We start from the raw sequence: 19,377 nt of genomic DNA on the forward strand, positions 1-19,377 counted from the left end.
TGTGCGATTCCTAAATAGTGCCTCTAGATGCGGATATGGATATGAGAAATAATGAGAGTATACGTGATAGTTCCCCAAATCAATACAGAGGTCCTCATAAATTTTATTGATAAAAATATTTTGGGTTCTCCGAGCACTTGATCCATGGCTAATAGTTACAGAAAAAAAATTAAGGAATTTGCGCAATTTCTTAAAATAGGAAAAGTTGATTAAAAAGTGGTGTGAGTATATTTGATGGTTCCCCAACTCAATATGTAGGTCTTCATAAAAGTTTTTGAGAAACTTTATTTGGATGCTTCGGGCGCCAGATTTATGGGCTAATTAATTCATTCTAAAAGTTGAAAAATTTGCGTGATTCTTAGAAAAGGCATGTAGATGACGAAATGGACGTGAAAAAATAATTTGAGTATACATGAGGATTCCCTAACTCTATACAAAGGTCCTTATAAATTTTTTGAAAGAGAAATTTGGGTGCTTGAGGCACCATATCCATGGGCTAATACATACGAAAAATTAAGGAATTTACGCAATTCCTAAAAATGGCATGTAGATGCGAAAATAAAAGTGAAAAAAATGTGTGACTATACAGGATGGTTCCTAACTTAATACGGAAGTCCTCATAATGTTCTTTGAGAAAAAAAGGAGTGTTTCGATCCCTAATTCTTTAGGCTAATACACACAAAAAAATGGAGTAATTCCTAAAAAAAGGCCTCTGGATGCTGAAATGGATGTGAAAAAAATGGTTTGAATATGCGTGACGGTTCCCAAATCAATATGGAAGTCCTTAAAGATTTTTGAGAAAAAAATATTTGAGTGTTTTGGGTACCAAATCTATAGGCTAATACACACGAAAAACGTAGGAATTTCTGCGATTCCTAAAAGGTATGTGAATGCGGAAATGGACATGAAAATAAATATGTGTGATTATATGTGATGGTTCCCCAACTCAATACAGACGGCCTCATAAAAATTTTTGGGAACCAAATTGGGTGCTTCAGACTCTAGATCCATTAGCTAATTACACTCAAAAATTGAGAAATTTGCGCGATTCCAAAAAAAAAGTCCATCAAATAAAATAATGGGCGTGAAAAAAATGGTGTGAGTATACCTGATGGTTTCCCAACTTAATACGGAGGTCCTGATAAATTTATTTGAGAAAAAATATTGGAGTTCCTGACGCCAAATCCATGGGCTTATACACGCAAATATTGATGAATTTGCGCGATTTAAAATAAAGGGCTTGTAGATGCAGAAATGGGCGTGAAAATTTTAGTGTGATTATACGTGATGGTTCCCCAACTCAATATGGAGGTCCTTATAATTCTTTTTGGGAAAAGAAGATTGGGTTCTTCGAAAGCCAGATTCATCGGCTAATATAAACAGAAAATTGAGGAATTTATGCAATTACTAAAAAAGGGCGAGTAATTGAGGAAATGGATATAAAAAAATAGTGTGAATATACATGATGGTTACTCAATAAGTATTTCCTCATAAAGTATTTTGAGAAAAACAATTTTGGGTGCTTCGGGATCCAGATCCATGGAGTAATTGATGAATTTATGCTATTCCTAAAAAAAGGCATGTAAATGCGCAAATGAGCTTCAAAAAATGGTATGAGTATACATGACTGTTTCCAACTCAATACAAAGGTCCTTATAATGTTTTTTAAGAAAAAGTTGGGGTGCTTTGCGCGCCAGATCCGTGGGCTAATGCACACGAAAAATTGAGAAATTTGCATTATTCCAATAAAAGGGCCTGTAGATACGGAAATGTGTGTGAATGAAATAGTGTGAGTATACGCGATGGTTCCCAAACTCAATACTAAGTTCTTCATAATGCTTTTGATATAAAGAATTTGGGTGCTTCGGGATCCAGAAACACACGGGCTAATACACCCGAAAATTGAGCAATTTGTGAGATTCTAAAAAATTGGCCTGTAGATGAAGAAATTGACGTGAAAAAAATGGTGTGAGTATAAGTTATAGTTCCCCAACTCAATACAGAGGTCCTCATAATTTTTTTTTGAGAAAGACAATTTTGGTGATTTAGGCGCCTGATCAATGGACTTATACATAGGAAAATTTAGGAATATTTGTTATTTTTAAAAAGGACTTATACATTCACAAATGGGAGTGAAATAATTGGTGCGATTATACATTATAGCTCCCCAATTCAATACGAAGTCCTCATAATATTTTTGAGAAAAAAATTTAGGGTGCTCTGGCGCCAAATCCATGGTCTTATACACATGAAAAATTGAGGAATCTGAGCAAAGGATTAGTAAATACAAAAATGTGCTTGAAAAAATAATGTGAGTATACATGATTGTTACCCAACTTAATAAGGAGGTCCTCACAAATTTTTTGAGAAAATTGTTTGTTGCTCCAGGCCTTTGCTCCATTGGCATCAACACACGAAAAATTAAGGAATTTAGTCGATTTCTAAAAAGGGCTTGAAGATGTGGAAATGGGAGTGAAATAATTAGTGTGAGTATATGTGATTGCTTCCCAACTCAATACGGATGTCCTCATAAACTTTTTTTGAAAAAAAAAATCGGTGCTCTAGGCTCTAGATCCATAGGTTAATACACACGAAAATTAAGGACTTTGACCAATTCCTATAAAGGGCCTCTAGATGCGGAAACAGACCTGAAAAAATGGTGTGAGTATACGTGTTGGTTCCCAACTCAATACGGAGGTACTCGTAATGCTTTCTTTTTTAAAAATTAGGGTGCTTCGAGCGCTAGATCTATGGACTAATAGACATGAAAAAAGAAGAATTTGTGTGAATCCTTAAAAAAACCTATAGATGCGGAAATGAGATGAAAAAAAATCATTTGAGTATACAAGTTGGTTCTCCATATAAATACGGAGGATCTCATAAAGTTTTTTGAGAAAAATTTTTTGTGCTCTAGATGCGGAAATGAGCATAAAAGAAATTATGTGAGTATATGATGGTTCCCCAACTTAATACAGCGGTCGTCGTAAAGTTTTTTGAGAAAATATAATTTGGGTTCTCCGAGCGCCAGATCCATCGGCTACTACACACGAAAAATTGAGGAACTTGTGTGATTCTTAAAAAAGGGTCTGTAGATGCGGAAATGGACGTGAAAAAATGGTGCGTGTATACGTAATGGTTCTCCAAATCAATAAAGAGATATTATAATGTTTTTTCAGAATTTTTTGGGAGCTAGAGGCGCCAAATCCATGAATCGGCTAATACACATGAAAAAATGAGATATTTTAGCATTTCCCAGAAACGGCTTGTAGATGCGGCAAATGGGCTTGAAAAAAATGATGTGTGTATACATGATGGTTCCCTGACTCAATAAGGAGGTCCTCATAAAGTTTTTTCAGAATAAAAATATGGGTACTATGGGCTTCAAAACAGTGGGCTATTACTCCCCAAAAAATTGAGGAATTTGCATGATTCCTAAAATGGCATGTAGATGCAGAATTGCATGTAAAAAAAATGGTGTGACTGTATTTGATTGTTCCCCAACTTAATACAGAGGTCCTCATAAAATAATTTGAGAAAAAAAATTTGGTTCTCCAGGCACTAGATCCATCGGCTAATACAAATGAAAGATTGAGAAATTTGCGCGATTCCTAAAGAGGGGCCTCTAGATGTAGAAATGAACATGAAAAATGATGTGAGTATACATGACTGTTACTTAATATAAAGGTCCTCATAAAGTTTTACAAATAAAATTAATTTGGGTGCTGCAGAAGCCAAATCCGTGATCTAATACACACGAAAAATAGAGAAATTTGCGCAATACCTAAAAAAGGCCTATAAATGCGAAAGTAAGCTTGAAAAGTAGTATGAAAATACGTGATAGTTTTCCAACTCAATAATGATGTCCTACTGATGTTTTTGGTAAATAAAAGTTTTGGGTGCTTCGGACGCCAGAACAATGGGCATTAACACACAAAAAAATGAGGAATTTGCGTCATTTCTAATAAACAATGTGTAGATGCGGAAATGGGTGCTAAAAAAATAGTACGACTATACGTGATTGTTCCCAAGTCAATAATAGAGGTCCTCGTAAATTTTTTAAGAAAAGTTTTTTAGGTGCTTTAGCCAGAACACACTTAAAAATTAAGTAATTTGCGTGATTTTTAAAAGAGCTTGTACATGCGTAAATGGACATAAAAAATTGTGTTAGTATACGTGATGATTTCCTGACTCAATAAGGAGGTCCTCATAAATTATTTTGAGAAAAAAATATTTTGGCTGCTCTAGGCGTTAAATCAATTGGTTTGGCATATAGAAAAATTGAGGCATTTGCACAATCTCCAAAAAAAAAGACATGTAAATGGAAAATGAGTGCGAAAAAAATGATGCGAGTATATTTCATAATCCCCAACTTAACACGGAGCTCCTCATAAAAGTTTTTAAAAATAAATTTTTGTTTGCTCCTAGCGCCAGATCCATTGGCTAATACATGCAAAAAATCAAGAAATTAGTGCAATTCATATATTAAGAGCCTGGAAATGCGGAATCGAACATGAAAAAATGGTGCGATTATACATGATATTTCCCAACTCAATATAGAGATCTTTATAAATTTTTTTGAGAAAAAAAATTTTAGTTGTTCTAGCGCCAGATCCATGTGCTTAATACACACGAAAAATTGAGTAAATTGCGCAATTTTTGAAAAAAGACATGTAAATGTGAAGATAAGCGTGAAAATGGTGAAAGTATACGTTATGATTACCCAACTAAATACGGAGGTCCTCATAAAACTTTATGAGAGAAAAAATGTAGGTGCTCCTTGCGCTAGATCCATAGGCTAATATACATGAAAAATAATAAAAATTGCACAATTTCTAAAAAATGTATGTACATACGGAAATAGGCTAAAAAAAAGTAGTGTGAGTATATATGATGATTCCCCAAATCAATAAGGAGGTCCTCATACATTTTTTTAGAATGAAATTCTGGGTGCTCCGAGCGCTAGAACCGTGGACTAATACAATAAAAATATTGAGAAATTTGTGTAATTCTTAAAAAGGGCATGTATATGCGGAATAGGCGTGAAAAAATGAAGTGAGTATATGTGATTGTTCCCAACTCAACACGGAGTTCCTCATAAAGTTTTTTGAAAAATTAAATTGGGTGCTCCAGACACTAGATCCATGGGTCAATACACATGAAATATTGAAAGATTTATATGATTTCCAAAAAAGGGCCTGTAGATACGGATCTAGGCATAAAAAATGGTGTGAGTATACGTGATGTTTCTCCAACTATATATGTAGGTTCTCATAAAGATTTTTTAGAAACAAAATTTGGGTGCTCCCGGCGCCAGATCCATAAGTTAATATACATGAAAAATTGAGAATTTTGCATGATTTCTAAAAAGGGTCTGTAGATGATGAAATGACGTGGAAAAATAGGTATGAGTATATGTGATGGTTACAAATATAATACAGAGGTCCTCATAATGTTTTTTAATAAATTTTTTTGGGTTCTTGTATGCCAGATCCATGGTCTAATAAACACGAAAAATTGAGAAATTCGCAATTCCTATAAAAGGGGTTTGAGATGTGAAAATGATCTTGAAAAAATGGTGTGAGTATACCTGCTGATTCCTGGACTCAATAAGGAGGTCCTCATATATTTTTTTGAATAAAATCGTTGGTGCTCTCGGCGCCAGAATTGTGGGCTAATACACATGAAAAAATGAGAATTTTTGTGTGATTCCTTAAAAGGGCTTGTAGATGCGAAAATGGTCATGAACAAATGGTGCGAGTATATACGGGAGTGTTCCCCAACTCAATATAGAGGTCATCATAATGCTTTTTGATAAAAAAAATTGGATGCTTCAGGCGTCAGATCCATGGGCTAATTCACACTAAAAATTGAAGAATTCACGTGATTCCAATAAAAGTTCTTGTAGATACAAAAATGGACATGAAAAATTTGTGTGAGTATAAGTGATAGTTTATCCCTCAATACGGAGGTGCTAATAAATTATTTTGAGAAAAGAAGATTTTAGGTGCTCTAAGTGTCAGATTCAGGGGCTAATACACACGAAAAATTGAGAAATTTATATGATTTCTAAAAGGACATGTAAATACGGAAATATGTGTGAAAAAAAATATGTGATTATATGTGATGATTTTCCAACTCAATCAAAAAAAAATGACCTTATCTAATTCCCTTTATCATCTATGATATTAATATCTTATACTTTCTTTTGGTTATCCAGAAACTATTTACTTTCTCAAATGTGATTTCCTTAAAATAAAACATGGGATTAATAGAGATGCTTTAACACATTGTAATTTAATATAAAGAATATGCAATGCAAATTTGGTTAAAAAGAGTAGTTTTAATTGAAGACTTAAACTATACAGGTCAAGTTTGTGCAAAACCTTGAAGAACTCATTAGACTTTCTAATCCTATGTTCATATATAAATCAGTTAAAAATAAGTCATTATGAAATTCGACAAGCCTTAGTTGAATCAAATTTACAAACATGAGAGGAAATAATAATTTTTTGGGAGCACGAACATGTTAGGATCGAAAATAAGTAGGTGTAAATGCGGAAGCTAGCAAAGCAAACCTCGAAAGACCACGAGTAAGAAGACAACGAGAAATACACCAAAAAGACACAAAGATACATGGGAGGTTCGCACAAGTGATAACATATCAAGCTTGTGACCCATAAATTATCTCCCTAACCAAAACTCTCAAAGCCCTTAGACTACATTGTTTGATTAAGTTAGAAGGAACATGCCTCTATTTATAGAGTCCTAAACTTTTTCCTACCAGAAAAAGGATTAGTCAATCCAAAACCTTTTTCTAAAAGGAAAACCTATTTATGGTAAGAAATCAGGGCAAATAAAATCTAACAGAATCATCAAGTACTTATATTTTGTAATCCATACTTATAGTAGTTCGTATTTTAAAATGTGTTTATATGTTATTGTTGTCTAAGACTACAATTTTGTTTTTTACGTAACTAATTTATTTCAACGATGAAAATTTTGATATATATACAGAAGAATCCAGTTATCCCACATCGACAAATAGGGAAGATGGAGACAGAAGGAGGAGGTATAATATTGGGCCAAGTATGATAAAATAACATACTTACCTGGACGGGGTCAATGGTTGATCATGAAGGCCCATGGCCTAGGCTTATGACCTCTATTGCACTTTGAAGGGGTACTTGCCTAAGGTCGGCCCAAGTGGTCGAGCCTACGTCATAATTTTTTGCTGAAGAGGCTTGCGATCGCGCGGCCCTTGCCAATTCTAGTTTAATCTTTGGTGGGCTGTAGATCTAAATAATACATGTGTTGCCCAGAGGCCACTCTTTAGCCCAGCGTGGTTGAACATATATCATCATCCGCATATGACTACTGCTAAGATACTTTTAGCTGAACCTATGCTAAAACTAACAACAAGTAAGATAGTTTTACTGAACCTTAGTAATTATATGTATGAACGTTCAACAATTTTATAGTTTCTAAGAACCTAAAAGTACTTTTTAATAAATAAACCTTGCACCATAGGAGTATTTTTTTTGTGTTTTTAATAATTAGTTATTTATAAGTAATTTTAGATTGAGTTGAACAAATTAAATCTCTCATATATAAACAAGTTTTCATTTTAAGTGAATTCTTTATTTAGCTTCGCCTATAAGAGAAGACATTAAGTTTTCTATTCTCTCCTTAATTCATTAAATTTATAGAAAGTGAAGGTATATCACTGGTGGGTCCTCGTATATTTTTCTCTTTGTCATGTAACATGGTGGTTCGTTACATAATTTGCATTGTGAAATAATATAATCTATTGAAAATTGCTATTTAACTAACTATTGACCCATAATTTATGTATTTTAATAGTTTGTGGCAAATGAATAATAAGCTTAAGCTAATTTTTATATATCTCATCCATAGGTTCTTCAAATAAGTTTATCATCTTCCAAAAATAGAGGAACTATTATTAAACTAGTGTAATCAAAAACAATTTTTAAAAATATTTGTTCATAGAATCTCTATCGCAACTAATACATGAATAGTCAACAAAAGAATTTTTTTGCTAGGAATTGACTTATTTAAAAATTTAGGTTTGTTACATTTACAGACCATTTAATTTACATAAATTTTCTTTGGCATATTCAAATATAATAAAAATAGTGAAAACAATTCATATATTAGAGATGAGTAATGGATGGTTAGTCATTCTTTTTCCTGAAATGATTAGAGTAAAAAGAAATTTATACGTATATTAAAAATAAGTAATAGAGAGTTATTCATTCAATCTTTTTTGTAAAATTATTTTGTGAAATTATTTTATATTTAATCTTTGAATCGCATGTTAATAACATTAAGCTTAAAGTAATAATATGAAATAAAAAAGTAAACACATAAAGATTTTTTTTTCTATTTACAAAGTGTATCTAAATATGAAATAATTTTTTAATTAGACAATCATCACCAATTTTTTTAACATTAGACTGCCACTTGGCAACATGTGATACTTCTACCCTTACTTAATATAGAAGATTTTCATTTTAAGTAAATTCATCATTGTACTTGGGCGGATCTTTTTTTGCAATGCATTTTTTTTGTCTTTCCTTAAATAATGAGAACTCCTCAATTACATCGATTCTGAACTATGTCCAACCAAATACTCTTGCCCTTTTCCTTTCTCTTTCAATTTTAGTGGAAACTCATTTTCTCTCCGGTAGACTAACATATGGCGGTGGGTGCTTATCTGAAGGACACCAACACTGTGTAGCTGGAAGTGATGTCGCCGGATCTTACTCCCGTCTTCGCGGAAATCCCTCTCAACGAATATGGTATCAAATAAACTCTGTATCTTTTAAAATCCTATCGAAAAAGAAGAGACAATTTAAGATTTCAACATATTTTTTGCTCAATAGGGTGGATCTGTAGAAATTAGGGTTTTTACATTTATTTTTTAGTTAAGAATTTAATTGTTATGACTTGTAGAAATTGGGATTTATTCATATACTTTTTTAGTCAGAAACTTAATTCTTATGAGTTGTAGATACTGGGGTTTATTAAATCAGTCAAAAATTAAATTTTATGGCTTGTCGAAAATAGAGTTTGTTATTTGCCTTTTCAATTTAAACTTAATTTGTATGCTTTTTGCTGTGGTTAGTGTAATATAGTTATGATAGGAATTTAGAATACTCACCAAGAATGTCTTGTATACTCATCAAGAAAGTCTTTAGTATTACTGAAGTAAGTGGAGGAAATAAAAAAAAAGTTGTAGTATATGTTTGTAGTCCGCGTGAATAGGGCAAATCTATTTTTTAGGGCTCAATATTAGAGTTATTTTTGTAGCTTTTATACATTAGGTGAACCTTTTGGTGTAAGGCCTTATTTAGTAGTGGTGAATCTATAGTATCTCATTGAGGCTGACAGTCAGTGTAAAACTAGCTAAGAAGAGGAATTCCTGCTTCATAAACAATTCACATCAGCCCCTGATGTGCTGCAAGATAGCTAGGAAATGATTTCGATCATCATGGGCAGATGATGATAAAAGACGATAGTCCAAGAGAGTTCAAATTAGGGATAGGTAGTTAGAACTAGTGTTGAAGGGAGCGTGAAGCGAAAAAAATCAACAATGTCTTGCTTCACTTAGAGTGAAGCAAAGTGTTTGCTTCCCAAAAGTGGAGCATACTTTATAAAGAAACAAAGACTAACACACACTTTAAAGAAAGACTAAAATAGACCTTGTACAATGACAATACATATAAGCAAATCTTCAATTTAAATGCTAATATATTTATCTCAAAATTCGTCAAAATACAAGAAAAATCAATATTAAAATAGAGACTTTAGCAATCCAAGGGTGGATCTAGGGGTTTTTCCAGGGTGTGTATATATATATATATAGATGATAAAAATATATTATTATCTTTTTTTTGTTGCATTACAGTAATTATAGAAAAAGTAATGAAAATATGTTTAAATAAATCAAAAGAAAGAGAGAGATACAGCGCTCTAAATCATGAAAAGCACTAAAATTATTAATACATATATACTAAACCTTATTTGGTTATGTTAGGTTGATGTTGATATTTTGTTGCACTTAATTTTACTATTCTTTTCTTGTTTGGTTTCAGTGCTAAATGATATTTGTTTGTGCTGATTTTCCCCTTTTTAAAAGCTCCAGAAGATATGCTTCCTCCAAATGCTAGCAGTACATTGTATGTAGAGGGTTTGCCTGAGGACTGTACAACAAGAGAGGTGGCACGTATCCTTTTCTTCTGTGGAAATTAGCTTATTGTTTTATTTATGGCCCATTCTAGTTTTTCCCTTTACTTCAGTTTTTGCAGACATATTCCACCATTTTGGAGGTTACAAAGAAGTTAGGCTCGTACCAGAACCATCAATATATGTAAGAATATATACGTTTCACATCATCATCTACTAATTAAAAATTCTGTCTACTGATTATCAACTTATATGCAGCCTCGAGTCAATACCTTGATTCATTGCTTTGTTGATTTTGTGAGTCCGCTTCATGCAGCTGCTGCAATGGATGCCTTACAAGGTGAGCTTCACACTCTTTTTTCTACCTCATAATTATGAATGTTCAATTTATAATTCATTAGAGTACTAAACAAAATCAATGTTGTGTGAATATTCTAAAATTTTGGTCTTTAAACTTTCGTACAAGTTGAAGGGCATTTCATGAATGCTTGACAGAAAATTGTCGGACAATTTGCTAGTGTACATCGATCTATGAAAGAGAAATTTGTTGGGATAATGTTGTAGTAAAACTAATCAAATCTTGCAGGTTATAAATTCGACCTTGATGAGCATGATTCAGGCAACTTAATGCTGCAATTTGCTCGCAATCCTGGTGAGACGTCAGCTGGAGGGGATTGTTGAAACTATGTGTATTTACACGTACAAACCTTTGGTGTGCTTGACCCTTTTATTATCGATGACCATAACATACGGTTATACAAAGTTACTAAATTGTGGAACTATACATTTGTGTAGGACTTGCCATGTTTTGAGAGCGAAGTTTTGATGCAAGCGTGTTTCTCTGATCATGTATATTAACTGTTGCTGGTGCTTAGCAGTTTGAAGACAAAGTTGCTTGTCAGATCAAATTGTTTAAATTTCTTTTTAAATTCGCTACAACTTATGACATTATCAACTTGTGCTATGTTGTTTAGTGTCTGATTGCTATCATTTGGGTCTCGAGACTGTTTATGGTTAATCCTTGCTAGAAAGTGTATGTGCTTTAATTCCATGGTGATGGTGATGGTTTGTGGATTTTTATTTGGAGTCAATGAAAGCACTTACTATATATATTGTATATGTAGAGTCTCCCAATGTCTATATTATCCATTCTGAATGACCTCCCCCTTACAGTCTCTAAAAATCCTTGTGAAAAACGTAACGACTTTTACGCAGAGGTAGCTATTATCTTACCAAATGCTAACAAGGATTGTCTTTCCATTTAAAACAATGGATTGCTGTAAAGGGTGGAGTAGGAGGCTCGCCATGAATGATAACTTGAGAAAAAAGAAGTCCTACACACTAATTCCAAGATGAACCAAAACATCAGAAAGAAATCCCAACTCTAGTACTTCTTTCTTCCGCTTTATTGATATTGTTGAATGTTCGGCCTTCACTTGAAAAATTCTCTTGATTTGTGATTTTGCGAAAGACAATTGTTTTCTTCTTTAGCTTTATGCTTGTATAGAGTTTAATTAAACCTTAGTCGCCTTCATTCTTCTCCCAGTTTAACTTGGATTGATGTTTTGAACATGTTTTCCTATTTTATGAGTGATCTCTTCCCACCTCTTTATTTTATTTTTGGAACATGTATGTGAACCTGGTTCATAAAATAAACCTTGCACCACAGGAGTACTATTTTTTTTTGTTTTAAATAATTAGATATTTAGAAGTAAATTTCGATTTAGGTGAACACAATCACTCATTTATAAATAAATTTTCATTTTATGTGAATTCTTTATTTAACTTCGCCTATGAGAGAAGACAGAAAGATTTCTAGCTAGTCTCTCCTTAAATTCATCAAATTCATAGAAAGTAAAGTGTATCAATGGTGAACACTCATATATATATTTCTCTCTTTGTTATGTAACATGGATATATATATATATATATATATATATATATATATATATATATATATATATATATATCTTTGTTATGTAACATGGTGGTTGCTTACATGTTACATAATTTGCATTGTGAAATAATATAATCTATTGAAAATTGCTATTTAACTAACTATTGACCCATAATTTAAGCATTTTAATAGTTTATAACAAATGAATAATAAGCTTTAGCTAATTTTGTATATATCATCTATAAGTTCTTCATACAAATTTATCATCTTCCGAAAATAGAAAAACTATTACTAAACTAGTGTAATAAAAAAAAATTTACAAAAATTGTGGATAGAATCTATATCGCAGCTAATATATGAATAGTCAACAGAAGAATCATTTTTGCTAAGAATTGACTTATTTAAAAAATTAGATTTTTTACGTTTACAGACTATTTAATTTGCGTAAAGTTCCTTTGCCATATTCAAATATAATGAAAATAGTGAAAAGAATTCATATATTAGAGATGAGTAATAGATGGTAGTCATTCTAATTTTTCTTGAAATGATTTAGTGTGAAAAGAAATTTATACCTATATTAAAAATAAGTAATGAGAGTTATTCATTCAAACTTTTTCCTAAAATGATTTTGTGAAAATATTTTATTTTTAATCTTTGAATCACATGTTAATAACATGAAGCTAAAAGTAATAATATGAAATAAAAAAGTTAAAAAATAAAGAATTTTTTTCTATTTACAATGTGTATCTCAATATGCATAATTTTTTAATTAGACAATCATTGCCAATTTTGTTAACATTAGGCTGCCACTTGGCAAAATGTGATACTTTTACCTTACTTAATATAGAAGATTTTCATTTTAAGTAAATTCATCACTTGACGGATCTTTCTTTACAATGCATTATTTTTGTCTTTCCTTAAATAGTGAGCACTCCTTTTCCTTTCTCTTTCAATCTTAGTGGAAAGTCATTTTCTCTCTGGTGGACTAACATATGGCGGCGGGTGCTTATCGGAAGGACACCATCACTGTGCAGCTGGAAGTGATGTCGCCGGATCTTACTCCTCTCTCTCCGGAAATCCCTCTCAATGAATATGGTATATAATCAACCCCGTATCTGTTTAAAATCCTATCAAGAAAGAAGAGACAATTAAGATTTCAACATATTTTTTGGTCAATAGGATGGATCTGTAGAAATTAGTGTTTTTACATTAATTTTTTTAGTTAAGAATTTAATTTTTATGACTCGTAGAAACTAGCATTTATTCATATACTTTTTCAGTCAGAAACTTAATTGTTATGACTTGTAGATACTAGGGTTTATTAAATCAGTCAAAACTTAATTTTATGGTCTGTCGAGAATAGAGTTTGTTCATTTTCCTTTTGAATTAAAAACATAATTTTTATGCTTTTTGTTGTGGTTGGTGTAATATAGTTATGATAGGAATTGAGAATACTCACCAAGAATGTCCTGTATACTCATCAAGAATGTCTTTGGTATTACTGAAGTAAGTGGAGGAAATAAAAAACAAAGTTGTAGTATATGTTTGAAGTCCGCGTGAATAGGGCAATGCAATTTCTTTGTGCTGAATATTAGAGCTATTTTTATAGCTTTTATACATTAGATGAACCTTTTGGTGTAAGGGCTTATTTAGTAATGGTGAATCTATAGTATCCCATTGAGGTTGATAGTCAGTGTAAAACTAGCTAAAAAGAGAAGAGAATTCCATCACATTGTCACCTGGATACTAGCAAGGTTTCTTGTATGTTAGCAACGATTCCTTCATCTTAAACAATTCACATCAGTCCTGATGTGTTGCAAGATAGCTAGGAAATGATTTCAATCATCATGGGCAGATGATGATAAAAGGTGATAGTCCAAGAGAGTTTAAATTAGAACTAGAGTTGAAGGGAGTATGAAGCGAATAAAATCAACAATGTCTTGCTTCACTTTCAGTGAAGCGAAGTGTTTGCTTCACCAAAGTGGAGCACACTTTATAAAGAAAGAAAAACTAGCACACATTTTAAAGAAAGACTAAAATAGACCTTATACAATGACAATACATATAAGGAAATCTTCAATTTTAATTGCTAATATATGTATCACAAAATTCATCAAAATACAAGAAAAATCAATATTAAAATATAGACTTAAGCAATCCAAGGGTGGATCTAGGGGTTTTTTCCAGGGGGTATATATATATATATATATATATATATATATATATATAGATGATAAAAATATATTATTATCTTTTTTTTGTTGCATTACAGTAATTATAGAAAAAGTAATGAAAATATGTTTAAATAAATCAAAAGAAAGAGAGAGAGAGACACCGCTCTAAATCATGAAAAGCACTAAAATATTACTAAGTTCACAATCATATATGTATATGTATATAAATATTTAGGAATTCTTTTTAATATATATATACTAAACCTTATTTGGTTATGTTAGGTTAATGTTGATATTTTGTTGCTTTTAATTTTACTATTCTTTTCTTGTTTGGTTTCAGTGCTAATTGATATTTGTTTGTGCTGATTTTCCCCTTTTTAGAAGTTCCAGAAGATATGCTTCCTCCAAATGCTAGCAGTACATTGTATGTAGAGGGTTTGCCTGAGGACTGTACAACAAGTGAGGTGGCACGTATCCTTTTCTTGTGTGGAAATTAGCTTATTGTTTTATTTATGGCCCATTCTAGTTTTTCCCTTTACTTCAGTTATTGCAGACATATTCCGCCATTTTGGAGGTTACAAAGAAGTTAGGCTCGTACCAGAACCATCAATATATGTAAGAATATATACGTTTCACATCATCATCTACTAATTAAAAATTCTGTCTACTGATTATCAACTTATATGCAGCCTCGAGTCAATACCTTGATTCATTGCTTTGTTGATTTTGTGAGTCCGCTTCATGCAGCTGCTGCAATGGATGCCTTACAAGGTGAGCTTCACACTCTTTTTTCTACCTCATAATTATGAATGCTCAATTTATAATTAATCAGAGTACTAAACAAAATCAATGTTGTGTGAATATTCTAAAATTTTGGTCTTTAAACTTTCGTACAAGTTGAAGGACATTTCATGAATGCTTGACAGAAAATTGTCGGACAATTTGCTAGTGTACATCGATCTATGAAAGAGAAATTTGTTGGGATAATGGTGTAGTAAAACTAATCAAATCTTGCAGGTTATAAATTCGACCTTGATGAGCATGATTCAGGCAACTTAATGCTGCAATTTGCTTGCAATCCTTGTGAGATGTCAGCTTGAGGGGATTGTTGAAACTATGTGTATTTACAGGTACAAACCTTTGGTGCGCTTGACCCTTTTATTATCGATGACCATAACATACGGTTATACAAAGTTACTAAATTATGGAACTATACTTTTGTGTAGGACTTGCCATGTTTTGAGAGCGAAGTTATGATGCAAGCGTGTTTCTCTGATCATGTATATTAACTGTTGCTGGTGCTTAGCAGTTTGAAGACAAAGTTGCTTGTCAGATCAAATTGTTTAAATTTCTTTTTAAATTCGCTACAACTTATGACATTATCAACTTGTGCTCTGTTGTTTAGTGTCTGATTGCTATCATTTGGGTCTCGAGACTTTTTAAGGTTAATCCTTGCTAGAAAGTGTATGTGCTTTAATTCCATGGTGATGGTGATGGTTTGTGGATTTTTATTTGGAGTCAATGAGAGCACTTACTGTATATTGTATATGTAGAGTCTCCCAATGTCTACATTATCCATTCTGAATGACCTCCCTCTTACAGTCTCTACAAATCCTTGTGAAAAACGTAACGACTTTTACGCTGAGGTAGCTATTATCTTACCAAATGCTTATACGGATTGCCTTTCCATTAAAAACAATGGATTGCTGTAAAGGGTGGAGTAGGAAGCTCGCCATGAATGATAACTTGAGAAAAAAAAGTCCTAAACACTAATTCCAAGATGAACCAAAACATCAGAAAGAAATCCCAACTCTAGTACTTCTTTCTTCCGCTTTATTGATATTGTTGAATGTTCGGCCTTCACTTGAAAAATTCTCTTGATTTGTGATTTTGCGAAAGACAATTGTTTTCTTCTTTAGCTTTATGCTTGTATAGAGTTTAATTAAACCTTAGTCGCCTTCATTCTTTTCCCAGTTTAACTTGGATTGATGTTTTGAACATGTTTTCCTATTTTATGAGTGATCTCTTCCCGCCTCTTTATTTTATTTTTGGAACATGTATGTGAACCTGGTTCATGTTTTCATCATCAAAAGTTATTTGAGAGTTTTGTCAAATCATCATTGTTGTCTCGGGTACCAAGTTTGTGTGTGGGCTTCATGAGAGTATCGCGTATGCAATGCAAATTAGGATAAAAAAGAGTATTATTAATTAAAGACTTAAACTAGACTGATGCATTTTGTGTAAGACTGTAACGAGCATACTTAGCTTGCAACTAATCAATGCATAATTTTTCCTTTTTGGCGAAATATTCCAAGCTACTTAGTATTGAAGAACTCAGTAAACTTTCTAATCCTAGTTTTAGATATAAAGCAGTTTAAATAACAGTGGTATGAAACTCTACAAGCCTTAAATGAACCATAGTTATAGACACGAGTGGAAGTAGTAATAGTTTGGGAATTGAGAGCACTAATCACGAAGTAATTTTATTTAGTTTATATCTTAAAGTGCGTTTCTCTCTTAATGTAGGCTAAGGCTACAATCGTTGAGATAATTAGCTAAATTTATGTTTTATCTTCTTTTTAATATCTAATCGATTTAACCATGAAAATTTAAATATGGATACAAAAGAACCCAATTATCCCACATCGGCCAATAGTGAGCCAAGTAGGATGAATAAACATACTTACCTAGATGGGGTCAATGGGTGATCATGAAGATCCATGGACCATGCTTTTGACCTACATTGCACTTTGGAGGGGTGCCTGTCGGCCCAAGTGGTTGAGCCTACGTCATAATTTGTTGCTGAGGGGGCCTGCGTTTGTGTGGCCCAGGCCAATTCTAGTTTAATCTTTGGTTTTAATGGACTTCTGATATTGTAGCCCAACGTAGTTGAACAGATATTCTGTTATGCTATATTAGTGCTGCTAAGATAGTTTAGCTGACCTATGCTATAACTAACAGTATGTAAGATTATGAACAACCTCATGAATTATTATGTATACTAAAGAGCAACATTAGGATGGAGTTGTTCAAATGACCATTTTTAATTCACACTTAATTGTATTGCCCTTTTAATAGAAATGTTAATCAAATTTGGTTATTGCAATTTGACTTAAAACTCATAATATAGAAACATTACTTAAAATGTGATAGGAGAAATGTGGGCCTCGCCTGTCTACTACTTGAACTTAAGTAACTATAGTTAGGAGAAAGATATTTGAGGCGATTCGGTCGGTTGATCTATGTGCTAATAAACATGAAAAATTGAAAAATTTACGCGCTTTTTAAAAAATGGCCTCTAGATGTGGAAATTAGCGTGAAAATATTATGAGAATACGTAATGGTTCCCAAAATTCAATATGGAATTACTCATAAAGTTTTTTTTTTTTGAGAAAAACAATTTAGGTACTCCGTAGGCCAAAACCATAGGCTAATTACACAAGAAAACTTGACTAACTTGCGTAATTCCTAAAAAAGGCTTGTAGATGCAGAAATTGGTGTAAAAATATTGACGTAAGTATACATGATGGTTCCCCAAACTCAATACAGAGGTCCTCATAAAGTTTTTAGAAAATAGTATTTAGGGTGCTCCCGCACCTGATCAAATAAAAATGAGGAATTTGCGTAATTTCAAAAAAAAAATTAGGGTGCTACAGGCGCCAGATCTATGGGCTAATACATACGAAAAATTGATAAATTTACGCGATTCATAAAAAAGGCCTCTGGATGCAGAATTGGACGTGGAAAAAAGGTATGAGTATATGTGATAGTTCTCCTATTTAATATAGAGGTTCTCATAAATTTTTTTGACCAAAAACTTTTGGGTGCTCTGTGGCGCATGATCCATGGTGTAATAACAACAAAAATTTGAGGAATTTGTGCGATTCCTAAATAGTGCCTGTGGATGCAGATATGGATGTGAGAAATAATCCGAGTATACGTTATAGTTCCCCAATTCAATACAGAGGCCCTTATAAATTTTATTGATAAAAATATTTTGGGTTCTTCGAGCACTTGGTCCATGGCTAATAGACACATAAAAAATTAAGGAATTTGCGCAATTTCTTAAAAAGAGAAAGTTGATTCAAAAGTGGTGTGAGTATATTTGATGGTTCCCCAACTCAATATGTAGGTCCTCATAAATGTTTTTGAGAAACTTTATTTGGGTGCTTCGGGCGCCAAATTTATGGGCTAATTAAATACATTCTAAAAGTTGACAAATTTGCGTGATTTCTAAAAAAGGGTCTGTAGATGAGGAAATGGACGTGAAAAAATAATTTGAGTATACATGATGATTCCCTAACTCTATACAAAGGTCCTTAAAATTTTTTTGAAAGAGAAATTTAGGTGCTCCAGACACCATATCCATGGGCTAATACATACGAAAAATTAAGGATTCACGCAATTCCTAAAAATGGCATGTAGATGCGAAAATAAGAGTGAAAAAAATGTGTAACTATACAGGATGGTTCCCAACTTAATACGAAAGTCCTCTTAATGTTTGAGAAAAAAAAGGAGTGTTTCGATCCCCAATTCTTCAGGCTAATACACACAAAAAATGAGTAATTTGCGTAATTCCTAAAAAAGGGCCTCTAGATGCTGAAATGGATGTGAAAAAAATGGTTTTAATATGCGTGACGGTTCCCAACTCAATATAGAAATCCTTAAATATTTTTTGAGAATTTTTTTGAGTGCTTTGGGCACCAGATCAATAGGCTAATACACACGAAAAACATAGGAATTTCTGCGATTCCAAAAAAGGTATGTGAATGCGGAAATGGACGTGAAAATAAATATGTGTGACTATACGCGATGGTTCCCCAACTCAATATAGACGTTCTTATAAAAAATTTTGGGAAACTAATTGGGTGTTTCGGACGCTAGATCCATGAGCTAATACACAAAAAAATTGAGAAATTTGCACGATTTCAAAAAAAAAAGTCCATCAAATAAAACAATGGGCGTGAAAAAAACTGTGTGAGTATACATGATGGTTCCCCAATTCAATACGGGGGTCCTGATAAAATTATTTGAGAAAAAATATTGGAGTTCCTGACGCCAGATCCATGGGCTTATACACGCAAAAATGGATGAATTTGT

The 19,377-nt window shown here is 32.6% G+C and overlaps 2 protein-coding genes and 2 non-coding genes across 6 annotated transcripts; all 4 read left to right on the forward strand.

Moving 5' to 3' along the window:
- Positions 1-7,101: 7,101 nt before the first annotated feature.
- Positions 7,102-7,262, forward strand: LOC112941748 (U1 spliceosomal RNA). Its single transcript, XR_003247320.1, has one exon. It is a non-coding gene; the product is annotated as a U1 spliceosomal RNA (small nuclear RNA).
- Positions 7,263-8,648: 1,386 nt separating this feature from the next.
- Positions 8,649-11,325, forward strand: LOC112941691 (RNA-binding protein 1-like). 3 transcript variants are annotated; one of them, XM_069298892.1, is made up of 6 exons: positions 8,649-8,819; positions 10,160-10,246; positions 10,329-10,390; positions 10,465-10,546; positions 10,793-10,858; positions 11,002-11,325. In XM_069298892.1, exons 1-6 carry the CDS (start codon positions 8,768-8,770, stop codon positions 11,016-11,018), a joined length of 366 nt encoding a protein of 121 aa, XP_069154993.1. In that variant the 5' UTR covers positions 8,649-8,767; the 3' UTR covers positions 11,019-11,325. The 3 variants fall into 3 exon arrangements, with proteins under 3 accessions (XP_069154993.1, XP_025887286.1, XP_025887288.1); XM_026031501.2 differs by having other exon boundaries at positions 10,793-10,905; positions 11,002-11,237; XM_026031503.2 differs by having other exon boundaries at positions 10,166-10,246; positions 10,793-10,905; positions 11,002-11,237.
- Positions 11,326-13,001: 1,676 nt separating this feature from the next.
- On the forward strand, positions 13,002-15,800 carry LOC101247029 (RNA-binding protein 1-like). The gene is made up of 6 exons (XM_010323925.4): positions 13,002-13,198; positions 14,659-14,748; positions 14,831-14,892; positions 14,967-15,048; positions 15,295-15,407; positions 15,504-15,800. The coding sequence occupies exons 1-5, from the start codon at positions 13,096-13,098 to the stop codon at positions 15,375-15,377; spliced, it is 420 nt and encodes a 139-aa protein (XP_010322227.1). The 5' UTR covers positions 13,002-13,095; the 3' UTR covers positions 15,378-15,407; positions 15,504-15,800.
- A 1,156-nt stretch (positions 15,801-16,956) lies between these two features.
- LOC112941758 (U1 spliceosomal RNA) lies at positions 16,957-17,109 on the forward strand. The gene has a single exon (XR_003247330.1). It is a non-coding gene; the product is annotated as a U1 spliceosomal RNA (small nuclear RNA).
- Positions 17,110-19,377: the final 2,268 nt, after the last annotated feature.

Source organism: Solanum lycopersicum, chromosome 6 (genome assembly GCF_036512215.1).
Source record: "Solanum lycopersicum chromosome 6, SLM_r2.1".
NCBI classification, from domain to species: domain Eukaryota; kingdom Viridiplantae; phylum Streptophyta; class Magnoliopsida; order Solanales; family Solanaceae; genus Solanum; species Solanum lycopersicum.

What these genes read in the sequence shown, in the direction of transcription:
- LOC112941691 (XM_026031501.2), top strand. Translation starts at nt 8,768, where the DNA reads ATGTCGCCGGATCTTACTCCCGTCTTCGCGGAAATCCCTCTCAACGAA. An exon ending in TACCAGAACCATCAATATAT is followed by an intron (nt 10,391 to 10,464) that starts GTAAGAATATAT and finishes ACTTATATGCAG; the next exon opens with CCTCGAGTCAATACCTTGAT. An exon ending in TGCAATGGATGCCTTACAAG is followed by an intron (nt 10,547 to 10,792) that starts GTGAGCTTCACA and finishes CAAATCTTGCAG; the next exon opens with GTTATAAATTCGACCTTGAT.
- LOC101247029 (XM_010323925.4), top strand. Translation starts at nt 13,096, where the DNA reads ATGGCGGCGGGTGCTTATCGGAAGGACACCATCACTGTGCAGCTGGAA. An exon ending in TACAACAAGTGAGGTGGCAC is followed by an intron (nt 14,749 to 14,830) that starts GTATCCTTTTCT and finishes CAGTTATTGCAG; the next exon opens with ACATATTCCGCCATTTTGGA. An exon ending in TACCAGAACCATCAATATAT is followed by an intron (nt 14,893 to 14,966) that starts GTAAGAATATAT and finishes ACTTATATGCAG; the next exon opens with CCTCGAGTCAATACCTTGAT.